This window comes from Bradysia coprophila, unplaced genomic scaffold (genome assembly GCF_014529535.1).
Source record: "Bradysia coprophila strain Holo2 unplaced genomic scaffold, BU_Bcop_v1 contig_350, whole genome shotgun sequence".
NCBI classification, from domain to species: Eukaryota; Metazoa; Arthropoda; class Insecta; order Diptera; family Sciaridae; genus Bradysia; species Bradysia coprophila.
In genome coordinates, this window is record NW_023503608.1 from 4,139,513 (window position 1) to 4,152,697 (window position 13,185).

Genomic DNA, 13,185 nt, shown 5'->3' on the forward strand with positions numbered 1-13,185 from the left:
GTTTTCCGTTCACAGATGTATTATGTGCTGACTGTGCCGAAGTTATAACTATTCATTTTCCTGTGGAAATTTATGTTATCTTCATGAGAAAAATGCACGTGCTCTATTAAGTTGAAAACCAGTTACACAGATTCTGTCATAAGGGATATAAGAAATGCCACCGTTAGTATTTTTAGTGTAGTAGGGAGGCCAGATGGGAAAATTGAGGAAAATATTATAAAATCTTGGAAAATCTAGGAAAATTGATAAAATATACAAAAAAATTACAAAAATAGTCCCTGTCCGTTAAAAGTAGGAATACAGAAGAGAAGACCTATGAATGCTCGAGAGATATAGGTAAATCCTCGAGAGTTAAAAGAGTATAAAGTTACGAATGCTTGAATTATTCCAGTCAATTATTACCTGACAATCTGATTACAATGGAATTAGGAGTCGCTGAATACGTTTTCTTTTGTGCACTTCAACCAAGACCTCATTAAAAGCGCCGACATAATCTTATTCACAGTTACTATTTGGTAACCCTAGAAACAAGGATCAGCCAAGCAGAAGGTTACACAAACACAATAGTGTATGAGGATATGGAATGAAATTAATATATCAACAAATGTGTTACAGCAATGAAAAGAGAAAAAATCCAGTCGCTAAGAGAAAAGGATTTTTTTCCCTCTGCGAACACAAATGATTTGCAAATTTCATTTTGCAAATTAGCGCAGCATTTTTCTGATTTGTAAAGTCGTGAAATATGAAAATCAAATCTTTTCGTGATATTGTGTGTTCGGATAAAGTAATTTTTTTCTTCATAGAATTTAATTTCCAACCGTTTTTCATACCATTGCCACTTATCTTTATTCCGGAAAATTGTATGTGCAAATATTTTTTTACCCAAATGAGAATTACCATCTTATTGTTCGTTATTCTCCTTTTTTTTCCCTTCATACCTACCCTTGGAATGTTTTTCACGAAATTTCATTTAAATTCTACATCCATGAGTTTTAATAATTCAAATTTTCCAACAGACAACTCTGTATATATGCGTTTTTGTATGGTCTTGAAGTGAAGTTAGGGAAAGGAGTGATTACTTCCACGCATAATTTTATACGTCGAATTTTGTAACATAATACCATAGGTAAGGGAGTCTAATAGATAATAAGATTTGTCAAAAAGCAAATTCATAACATTTACGTTCTTCTCTTTCCTGTTGTTACTATTGCTATGATTACTACAAGATGTCGACTGTCAATGTTTTCACGAAGTGGTTTTACGCTGCGACGTTTTATTTAATTTTTGTAAGAAGACCTAGGGGCCGTTCACACTTTCGCAAAAATGTTCAAACTGTCACGTCAGCGTGTTTTTCTTCTCTCTCGTTCATCGCATATCGTAGTCCGAATCATTTCAAATTTCATAATTTTAAAAGACAACAGACACCGTCAACGGGCTTTTCGCCTAACTGGACTGAATGACATTACCAACGAACAATTACATGTAACACAAAGAGACGTTATCGGTACTAAATCCAAGACGCAACCTAATAACCGATTCAGATGTCATAAGATGTAATTAATGTGGACAACAATTATTTGTGTTGCGTTTGCGTTTCGAACCCACAACTGGCAATTCAATAATTTAATGTGAAGTCTTGACCTCGGTCTCGACTTACACACTGCACTATTGAGTTGTAATTTGAGCCTAGACTACCGAGGAATACAGTTGTGCGTCCCAGCAGTCATGAACTTACAAGTTTTAATAACACAGCTTGAACCCTGTATGAACAATACCAGAATGTACTGTTCGTAGCGCCTTAAAAAGTTTTCATTGCCTAAGTTGCTTATCTCTCCTTAGTATAGTGAAAGTGGTACAGAGTTGTTTCTAATAGATAACATGATTCCCAAAAAGAAATGTACTTAAAACAGGATCCCAAAGGGACTCTTTAACGAGATACTTTTAAAAAGAACTTTAGACGCCAAAAGATCCTTGGACCATCAGATGGAACAAATCGAATTCAATGTTAGCGATCTGCGTTTCTCAATCAAAAAACCACTTAATCATTACCATTGTTTAATCTAAAATCTAAAGTCTTCCATTTTCTTTCAAAACTCTTTCAGTTGGTCTTCCGTTCAAATTTGTTTTTTGTTATGTTCAAAAGTTTTATTTCGTTGTTTCAATTCATTGGATCAAGCTTTTGGTTGTCTAATTATTTTTTTCTCGATATATTACACAATTTCGATGGACAATCGTTGGTTTGCCAATGGTAATTTATCATTTTGTGTGTTAAAAATAAAAAATTTTGTGATTGTTAAATAAATAAATAAATTGTTTGATGTAAATAAACAAAAGTAACATTTAAAGAAAACGTCCCCTTTCGACTGAATTTGTAATCTTTCCAGCCCAAAATTTTCCTTTTTCAATTTGCATTCGTTCCACTTTCGCTTTCCAAAATATATGCACAAAATACTTCGGTGTTATATTTTTTTTACAAATAAAGTTCTTTCTTCGAAGCGATTATAGAAATTGTATATCAAACATAAACTTTAAAGCAAACAAACAAAAAACTTTTAATATATTCACGAGAGAAAACAAACGCCTATGTATCCAAACATTTAAATCGAAAAATATTTACTTGCAAAGCATAAATTCTAATGATGTAACCACATTAATCTGTTTTAAAACATTTTATGAATTTATTAAAAAAAAGGAAAATTAGACACAACAAATTTCTACCTTATAAAGAAAAAAAACTACAAAAATAAAAATGAAAATAAAAAAAATTCTTTGAACTCTTTGTATAAATTCTTCTGTATAATCACGCATTTTCCAAAAAGTTTTGTAAATAAATTCAATTGAAAAAACAAGAAAACAAAAAATTATTTAAAATAAAAAAATATTTAAGGAGAATAAAATTATAGGAAAAATTAACTAAACAAAAAAAAAACATTTCGCACTAAAAACAACTCGTTACTATTTTTTGCGTTATATAATGAAAACAAATCATTTTATTTTAGTGTTGTAAAAAATGAATATTTCCTACAAAGAAGTGAAATTGTACGAAAACATGGGCTGTTAATTAAATTTATTTATTTATTATTTAAAAATGTTGCTGTTTTCTTCATCTCTTCCATCGTAGCCCTGAAACCCTTCGATAGATGCCACACTTTCTAGATTAAATGGGCTAAATCGTATGCGGGATTAAATGGTTTAAATTTGAAGCCATAGATGGCTCATTAAATCACACTCGATTTAGTCCAGAAAGTGTGGCACCTCTCGATTCACTTTAGAAACTTCCATACAATCGCCATTTCATCAGTAATCACACAACAATTCTTTGGAAACATTAGCAAGATTTTTATTTTCAACCGAATTTGATCACTTCTTCAAAAACCTTACGCAAAAACATTCCATGAAATACGAGTTGTCGATAGCTAACTTCACAGGTCTGGACTGGAGGATATCGTTGGAAAAAAAATTAGATTTATATATAAAAGACGTTGTTGCTAATCGGTAAAAGGCGGAAATGCAGCAGAAACTCATGATTGGTAGTTGGAAAAGATTTTGACAATGCTTTATGACTGTGAAATAGAGTTCCATCCGAAAAGAGTTGCAGATGGTAAATATGTGACCAGTATCATTATCGGGTCTACTACTTCCATCGATCAAAGTATTTTTAATCTGTTGATTTCAAATCGTGTACTTCAATATTTTTAGCACGCATTTCACTATATGACGGACAATATTACCCAGAGCTTGTCATTATTTTTGTCGTCGTTATCGATAACAGATGAATAGTCGTATATGACATTTTAAGTCGGTCCTTCGAAAAGCTGAAGGATCGCGTTGCGGAGTTGTTATATTGTAATTGTAATTAGATCTTACAGTTGCAATCTATAGTATCGTAATACATATAGCTTGAACGAGAATCGTAGTACATCTTGTGCATAATATTCGCAAGCTCCGTACAATGGAAATGGAACGGTAACATTCCGCTCTATTAACAGTCCTTAAGAAACTAGACTAAATCCGATTGATATCGGTTGTGTCGGTCAAAGTCAATAATATTTTGGAAACCCCAAACACACCAAATAAACGCAAAGGTCATAGATAATTCAAGGGCTCCATTGAAGGGTATTATACTTACATGAATAAGAATATTGTCACATGTCGTCAACAAAACCACTCTAGAAACGTCTTACTTTCCAGACCTTTTACAACAATTTTTTCACCAGTAGCACAGCATTAACAGCTAGAACGACAAAATTTACAGAAGAATGAAGGTAAACGAACGATGTTAAGTCGATAAAAATTATTCTAAAAATATCAATAAACGTTTGGTTCCTATGCATCAATGGTTTTTATTTAAGTCTTTCTTCGGTCACATTTTTTTAAACATTTAGATGTAAAAGTTGCTCCTCAACATCTGGCCAGTTCAGCCCATTTCCCGACAATAGACTAATCAATTCAGCTATTGTCATTGAATTTACGGCGCCTCCGAGGAGCTGAAATTAAGTTATTTTATCGTGATGAAAGGCTTTTTGTGCGTAACTCCAAATTTTCCTATTTGAATATGAAAAGGGAAAATGCTTTCTCGGCTTTCCGATACAAAGTCATAAATCAATCGTACACCTATCCAATGTAACAATACAAACTTCTAAACACCTCGTTAGAATACGAAAAATGAATGGAAAAATCGCACAAAGTGTTCTTTTTTGTACGAAACGAAACAACTTCGTAACGGATTTAAAAGAAAATTATTTTCACAGCACAATAACATTGTCCCTACAGCAAAGATTTTCGTTTTTATTCTGCACAAGTATATACATAAAGAATAGCACACACCACACACCCTTCTGGTATTCATCATAATGCTTTTTCGATTCATTCATGCGTTTGCAGGTAAATGAATGAATAGCATTTTTCAACGGCTTCATTGAATATTGAGCGTACACGAATTTCAAATTCTGTTATTGTTATACGAAGCAATAAAAAAAATTTGAAAATGAAAAATTCGTCAGAAGATTAAAACATAATTTAAGCTAGCAGGTTTGTTGCCGCGTAAGCTGATTTGTATATCTCTATATGACGACACAGCTACAAATATCTTTCTTGTCAGTGTAATTTAAATTTAAGCTTTTACAGACTACAAGCATATCATTTTCATAGTTATCGAATCTGTTACTTTTTCAACAGATTGGAATGAATCTTTCACTTCATTTGTTTCAACATTTTTTGTTTAACATAGACCATAGATAGAAGACGATGTTTAACTTGCTCGTCTCTTACCCCATAAATCATTTCAATAACAATTGGCTCCAAAGTGGGCCATGCTGATTCCAATAATGCAGGTGCTGACAGTCTCAAAAGATCGTTTATCAATTCACTAGTTAGTCCTTCGAATCCACCTTCAAATTGACTGATTGCAAAGTTAACTCCCAAGTCATGCATCGTCCACGAACCCGTTTCCGTCAACCCTAACCGTCCAACTATTCTAATGGTTGGATTGTGTATAATTATGCTTAGAAGCGAAATAAGGAAAAAGCAACAAAAACACATTAGTTACGGTAATAAATTACAACGAATTCGATCGAAATACTTGAATGGCCCCTCGCCGATAAATGGTATGACGCCAGATACGACTCCGTTTGCAACATAATCTCCACTCAATGTTAGTGTCGGTGTCGTTAAATTGAACAAAAATGACAATGCAAATATGTTGAAGTCCAGCTCATTCACAACGAACCGGTTCAGTCCAACACCACGAACATTAGTCATTTGTAATTCGACACTACTCCGACCATTTTTTATTAGAAACAGTTTTGGTTAGTTATGCAACGTTCAAATAAACTAACTCGTTTAAAATTGGCTCCAAGTCCAATTCCTCAATCAAAAATGGATCCAGTCGAGGTATGCCTAATTCTTCGCTCATATCCATATGCATCCGAATCCGTAGCTCTTCGAGAAGTTCTAACAGATTGTTGTTGATAAATCCTCGGCTAAAATCTGTCACGAGTAGATTAATGATAATGTTCGAAGTTATCCAGAAAATGAACTCACTAGGAACCAGCTTCATTGGAGGTTTCGCCTCATGGGAGAGGGTGAAAAGTGATAACAATAAAATTACACAAATTACACTCATTGTGCTCTATGGTCACTGTTTTAATGGAAGCGCACAAGGTAAATTTATTAAGAATTTTGACTATATTTAAATCAAAACGTTCATTTTATCACAATAATCGCTGCTGTGTTATGATAAGATAAATTTTCGAAAGATAAATCGATTTTTCTGGTATTGTTTTTGATTCGGAATAATCGTTTGAATTTATGATTTAATCCTTAATTTTGTTTAACAAAAATTGTGGTCATGAAGCAAGAAATAAATGTCGCTATCTATAAATTCTATTCAATCAAAAGGACATCTCTAATTCTAATTGTACTTGAATCGTTTAATATTTAGGAAGAAACAAAGGTTTTGCTAGTAGCGCAGGTCACTACGAAGAGTTTATCTATTGTAAGAGTTAACTGTACTGGATACTTATCTTGTCGTCATTTATGAATAGCTTCTATATTAAATTTTTAGGAGGAGTTAGCGTGGCACAGTATTAGTATATTACTGCCGAGGTTCCAAGTTGTGTATTTGAAAGTGGGGAGTTACAGCCCAACCCGAAGGAGAGGGCTGTATTCTCCACTTGTCAAATAACAACTTGGAATCTCGTAAGTACAATGCTTTACGTGATTAGGCAATGTAAATGCAATTTTTTGAGTACATTTTTCGCATTTACCGACTGAGGTTCCAAATGTTTATTTTGACGACTGCGAATACAGCTCTCCCCTTCGGGTCGGGCCATAACGTCCCCGCTGGTCAAAATAAAAATTTGGAACCTCGGACGTAATGTACTATTACTAGGATCGAAAATTACTTACTACATCACAGCCTGTAATAGTAGATTATTACGCGATGGTTTGCCGATTTTTATTTTGACTAGTGTGACGTCTGTAGCTCAAGCTGATGTCACAACACAAGGAAAAATACAAAAACTCCAAACCATTACGCATTTTCAATAGAACGTTACACGCAAAACCTTTTACTTCATTAACATACGCTTTGTATTAATGCAATTTGTTAGAGTAACTTTTAGTACTTTGAAATGCATTCAGGCTTACCTTTCATACATTTTGTATCATTCCTTTCGATTCAGTTCATCGTATGGGACCTACAGCATTTTCGGTGGTATAAGTTTTCATAAAAAAATTTCTTTATCTTCTGCAGTCACCGTCACCAATTTTACTATCAAATCTATTACTTCATTTGATAAAGTTAATTTCAAGATTATAAATCTTTTATTTTCATTGTTTGACATGCTTTTTGCTGTATATAAGACCGCATCAGTCAGAACCTGTTTAATTCTATCGCGTTCATCCCACTTTTCATTTAGCTCAGACGAGATCCGCATTTCAACGGGATATGTCGCGTAAATTCCATTTTAAATTTAAACCTGACGACACACTTGATTCAAACATTTTTTGTACCGCAAACACTAAATATTTCAATATTTACAATATAGAGGTACAACCGTTTGCCAGTTTGCAACCAAATATGTTTCGCTGAGGTTGGTTTGCAGCCAGCAATTTCTACATCGGTCAGTTTTAAAACGCATTTTTTCCTATTCAGTTCGAGTTGAATCGTCTTAATCGCTTATAATAGTAAAAATGAATTATTTTCTTCGCAATTTTCGTGATTTTTGATCACACATCCAGATTTCGGGTAAATTCAAGAAAATCTGCGAAAATATTAAAACGATTGTGGACGCTCCTTATTCCTGTCATTTATTGTTGTATCTAAATGTGTTACACTGACAGTGAAGCTAGAAATCACTGCAGTCTTCATTCTGCAATGAAATTCTCATACATTTTTTCACACGAGCTGAACGTTTTGACAGATGGCCCATACATTTTCTGTCAAAATTTTGTTTCACCAGCCATGGTTGTATACTTGGCTTTAAGCTAAACTGAAATATTGCTCTATGGGGCGATTCTTTAAGAAAATTCGTTTCATAGGTTAAAACACGAAATGCACTTCACTCACCGGTTAAGCTATAACAATGAAAAGAGTTTTCATTGTTGTGTTGAAAACGACGACCAAAACGGAGTGACTTAGAATCGGCACTAGCTCTATCGCATACTCAGATAAAGAACCTGATTCTTCTTATCGGTCTAGCTGAGACATCAATATCCACTGTTGTAAATAACTGAAACTCCGTTTCTCGTCGAAGAAGAGCTAAATCGATTTTCATCCATACAAAGAACATAAAAATTTAGTTAGATAAGAAGAGAAGACGTAAGATATGTGTTGACAGAATAAATATAATGACAAAATTGAGCAAGGGAAGAGTCAAAGTTGTTGTAGTGTTGTAGAGTATTTGAAGTTTATAGATGAAAGATGAAAGTCAATTTAAAGTTTTTTTTTGTTTAAATATTATTCATTAAACTCCTTTAAAATTAGTTCATCAACTGTTTATATAAATTGGTAAATTAATTAATTTCTTTATAGCCGGGTCACTGCTAACCCAGCGATGATTTGAGTCCAATAAAATTATTCATTTAAAATGTTTTTTTTTTGTTTAAATTTTTTGAAACTTTTTTTGTGATTTAACCGTGAACTTTCATGCATTTTTGACTATATGTATGTATAATATATCGTAGGCTAGACTCTCCCGTCCATAATAATATGTTCCTGATAAGTGGGTTTTTTTTTGTTTTTTTTTTCTTTTCTTTTTGATAATGTATATACAATGCAACCGCATCGGCGGTGTCTCAAATCAAAGAAAGAAAATGAATTTAATATTCGTGAATTTATGCGCGTATTTATCGATTTAACATGTTCAACAAATTTCTCTAAAATTAACAATGAAATATTTTGTTTTTTGAAGAAAATTGATTTATTTCTTATCGTCTTCAAGTGGCTGTAACGGATGCCACTTAGTGATATTTGTTTTTGGCTGGCTGATTGCCTCACGCCAATGTGTTCCTGAAACGAACAATTAACGCCAAAAATTTTAAACAATCAAACCACAACAAAATATCAATAAATTTACCCGCAGTGGTCTTATCGGTGAGCGAAAAGCATAACCAACCAATAGTATCGTTGCCGCCGAATTTATCGAAATCGTTAACATAAATCTGAAAATTAAATTTTTTTTCTTCGATTTTTCTTGGATTATTTCATTTGAATCGTAAACCTACATGCAATTCAATATTTTGTATATCCACCGGATTGACGGGAATTTTGAAGCTTGTGTTCCAATATGGATTCAAATTGGACATTTGTACAACTGTCTTATATTTCTTGACTCGCTTGCCGTTTAACATATGGTTCACCTGTAACGTAAACAATGTGGTGTAAAAAAATGGGTGCGGCTTCACGACTGTTTTTAACAGTTTTCTAAGAGATAGATTTCTGTGCAGTTCTCAATATCCTTTGATTTTTGACATACATTTAAGCTAATGACTCCTAATTATGCATTATACTGGGTGATACTGGGTGGTAATTTATCGTTTAAATCCGCAAGTGTTTCGGCCACATAATCATTAAATGTGCTACTTCTTTTGTTGAAAGTATCGCCCAGTGTTTGATACAAAATCTATTACTTCATTTTAACACAAATTTACAACAAAATAAATAAGACCATTCAACTCAGAGATCTTCACTTGTTTTTATCATTGCTATTGATAACAGATGATTATCAATCCCAGTGATAATATAAGTTTTACACTGTATCGAAAAACCTTCAAAGAAAAATCGTTGACGAGGAGGAAGGTGATCTTAAAGTCCACAAAAATAGTGATTTATGAACGGTTTATTATTCCCAAACATTCTGAAGGAAACGTCGAAAGCTTCCGCTGTTTTTCATCTCACTCATACATACAAAACGTGCTGTCCTTATACGGTTTTACCACACTCGCACAAATACTTTTTTTTTGTATGAGTGGACCAACTGAAAGACAGCTGAACCAAATTCATGTCAAACTATCACTGACATCAACTGTATGAACCCACAATAATAAAATGTTAACACTCGAAATACCAACCTTAACGTAAGGATCCGATGCACCACCCAAATCCATTTGCTTTAAATTTCGACACTGAACAATTTGACAAACTAACGCTGGCGGTTTGCTTGCCGGTTTATATCTAAGCGAGAGACACAAATCACCCAGTGCCTATGATGACGCAAAAGATTAGAGTTTTTTTTAGTAAACTTTACAATATATTGACGCAACTTACATCAGCACTTGGTGGCTCCTTTATGTCTTTCCATATTGTTTCCTCGCTCGCAAGATCGACAGACGACAGTGGTAATGTCACTTCACCTGCATTTAATTGACTTTAAATTACTATGTTTCTGTAAGGCGTCAACACATTCCTCCTCGCGAGAACATGTTATTGGAATTAGTGACGAACAAGAGCGAATTTTCCGATAAAATGTTACACGCGGGAAAAAGTTTGTGTCAGAAAAAAGTTTTAATCAGACATACCGATTTGATCATCGGATCCTAATGCATCGTGATCATAAATTGCCATAATTAGCACTTTTCCATCCATTTCATTGAATGGCAATTTTAAAAATGTAAAAGTTTCGTTGTAGACCGGATTCAAGGTTTTCTTAAGCTTTTTTGTGCAGAAAGCTTTCTTTTTGTCGGGATTCACCCATACTCTAACGTATGGATCTGATGTGCCACCAGCGTCCATAGCCGGCAAATCTTCGCATTTAAATATCTGTGACAAGTCATTTTAAAAATTAAATCTAAGTGCAAACCAGTCCACGGGTAAGGCCCCTTCGAAGTCGTAACAGCAGAATAGATTCGTCTGAGATTTAGGACCATAAGTCCTCAACGGATGCACAAACTTTGTTTAAAATTGAAATATTTTGCTATCAACAAATTTGTTGATGGGATCATTCCCTAAGTGCGCACGGGAGAAATGGCTAATTTCACACCTCTTCCTATGCCAGACTCGAAAATTTATAAATTTTTTTTAAAATGTAAAAAGAGCGTGTTTGCTTCTGATCCCCATGATGAGATAGTGCATTTTATGAATGAACCCGTAATTAAACACTTAAAACTCCGATTCGAATGATTTAGCGTAACAAATCTAACTGTACGACTTCGTAAGGGGCTAAAAAACATTTAAATTTAAAAAACGAAAATCTACCGTAACAGCCAAAGTGGTTTTATCGAAATTATAATCCAATTTGAATTGTATTCGGCCAAATTTACAAGGCTGTTCCTCTTCCTCCTCTTCTTCTTGTACTATAGCCGATGTAGTCGGATTAACAGCTGGATTAATTACACTAAACGAGGATGGCATTTCAACGCCAGTTGCTTCGGACACTTTGGCTGTCAGTGATGTTAAACCGTCAGCCTGTTGCAAGAAGCAAATTGATCCTTAAAAGTTGAACGAACCACACATTTTAAAACTGTTTTGTTTTACCCCCTTCTCCGCGGCGACTTTCGCCATTGCCATAGCATTGCTCAAGAAATTCATTGTGTACTGTTATGTCTGTCTGTGAATGTAACTCGAATTTTATTTTTGTCGAAGGCACCAAATCGAACGATAAACCGAGCCTTGATTAATGAATACCACTAATTGATTTCGAACGATGGCCACATACGACTCGTCATTGCCTGAAAGCAAATTTGAATTGAAAACGCGGAGTAATTTAAGCTTCTCGCTTAATGATGTGGGCGAGGTAACATTAGGCTTATTCCAAAAGAAGCGCAAAAAGGCTATTAATCGATTAGAAGTGTTGCATTTCTATAAATAGGCATAAAACAATATTGAAATAGATCCGCGGGCAATTTATCCAGTTTATTTCGTTGCGTTACAAAACGGATGAAATTAATGTTAAGCATTCAAATACGGATACCATCTGTTCAACCCATCTCTTCACGTAGTCTGAGTCGGTAATCCAACACTTCTAATCGATTCGCCCCAAGTTCAACTTCATTAGTACATAGAAATCGCGATGTTCACCGCTGTGTTGAACGGGTTTGCCTAATGAACCTTATGCTAACTTCACCCACACACATTATAATAAGCCTTTGTTATATAGCGCAAAACAGATTATTTGAAGAACACTGTACAATGTACAATATATGTAACACTTATAAGCAGCACTTTAGATGTAGAGATTTAGATAGCAATATGGTGCAATGTATACACAACATCGGAAACACATTCGTTGTTTATTAAAAGATTTTGAATTAATTTGAATTTGTAGGCACTCCTTTCACTGAGCCCAAAACCGTTACTACGTTTCCGAAAACTTATCGACAAGCATTCACCAAGGTCACGTAATTTTTTCCGTGCCACCACCACTTTTATTGTCAAGTAATTCCTTTTTATGTTTCAATTGATTACACAAAATTCCATATACCAAATATACGTATAAAACCATCAAATGAACCTAATAAAACCGTCGCATTCGAAAAGTTTATCGGATTTCTTCTTCCTGGTGTTCGCGTGAAATGTCGCGAATTAATACACCGATCCATTGTTAGACCATTTAATCTACAGCACTGTGACACGGAAAAACAGTGACCTCGCTAAACACCGGTCGGTCGTTTGCAAATCCCTCTGACCCACAAAATTGTATTGTTGGTGAAAATCTGTGACCAAACTAAAGTGCGACACATGCGAATGTGATGGGGTTGTTTTCTGTACGTGTGAAATGTATAAAATTATTGACTTTTGCCAAACAAACGTTTGTCGTTTTGTATACACATCGAAAATAACACAATTATAATCCATGGGTTAGTCACTTGGGTCACTCAGCATATTGTATTTTGAATGGTAATTTGATTCCTCGACACTTTTTTTTTCTTTGCACTGTGCAGATTCGACAACAGGGTCGTTGGTCACGATTTTCTTTATCCTTTTAAATGGTCGCACACAACGCGTCGATGAACAGAATGTTTGTCAAATTATAGAGAATTTTATCACAGTCAGAACGGAGATGTCCCATATTTTGTAGAAAGAAAATAAAATGCAGGAAAAGTGTGAAAAAGTAAAATTGAATTTTCAAACCCACTTTCTACGTTCGTACGTGTTGGTGCAATAATACAAGAAATATAAATGAAATTGAATTCAATACTTCAAACTGTACGTCTGTGTGTATTTCAGAAAATGTGCTATAGCGT

General features: G+C 34.2%; 2 protein-coding genes across 7 annotated transcripts; both read right to left on the reverse strand.

Moving 5' to 3' along the window:
- Nucleotides 1-4,308: 4,308 nt before the first annotated feature.
- LOC119080326 lies at nt 4,309-6,173 on the reverse strand. Its single transcript, XM_037188606.1, has 5 exons — nt 6,043-6,173; nt 5,838-5,988; nt 5,582-5,773; nt 5,272-5,503; nt 4,309-4,487 (listed from the first exon to the last, which is right to left on the reverse strand). The coding sequence occupies exons 1-5, from the start codon at nt 6,122-6,124 to the stop codon at nt 4,374-4,376; spliced, it is 771 nt and encodes a 256-aa protein (XP_037044501.1). The 5' UTR covers nt 6,125-6,173; the 3' UTR covers nt 4,309-4,373.
- A 2,421-nt stretch (nt 6,174-8,594) lies between these two features.
- Nucleotides 8,595-13,185, reverse strand: LOC119080327 (synaptotagmin-1-like). Of its 6 annotated transcripts, none has more exons than XM_037188608.1 (9): nt 13,077-13,185; nt 11,477-11,670; nt 11,198-11,407; nt 10,522-10,762; nt 10,271-10,356; nt 10,075-10,206; nt 9,229-9,363; nt 9,081-9,165; nt 8,595-9,013 (listed from the first exon to the last, which is right to left on the reverse strand). In XM_037188608.1, the coding sequence occupies exons 2-9, from the start codon at nt 11,528-11,530 to the stop codon at nt 8,925-8,927; spliced, it is 1,032 nt and encodes a 343-aa protein (XP_037044503.1). In that variant the 5' UTR covers nt 11,531-11,670; nt 13,077-13,185; the 3' UTR covers nt 8,595-8,924. The 6 variants fall into 6 exon arrangements, with proteins under 6 accessions (XP_037044503.1, XP_037044502.1, XP_037044505.1 ...); XM_037188607.1 differs by having other exon boundaries at nt 12,735-13,088; XM_037188610.1 differs by lacking the exon at nt 13,077-13,185 and adding an exon at nt 12,808-13,070.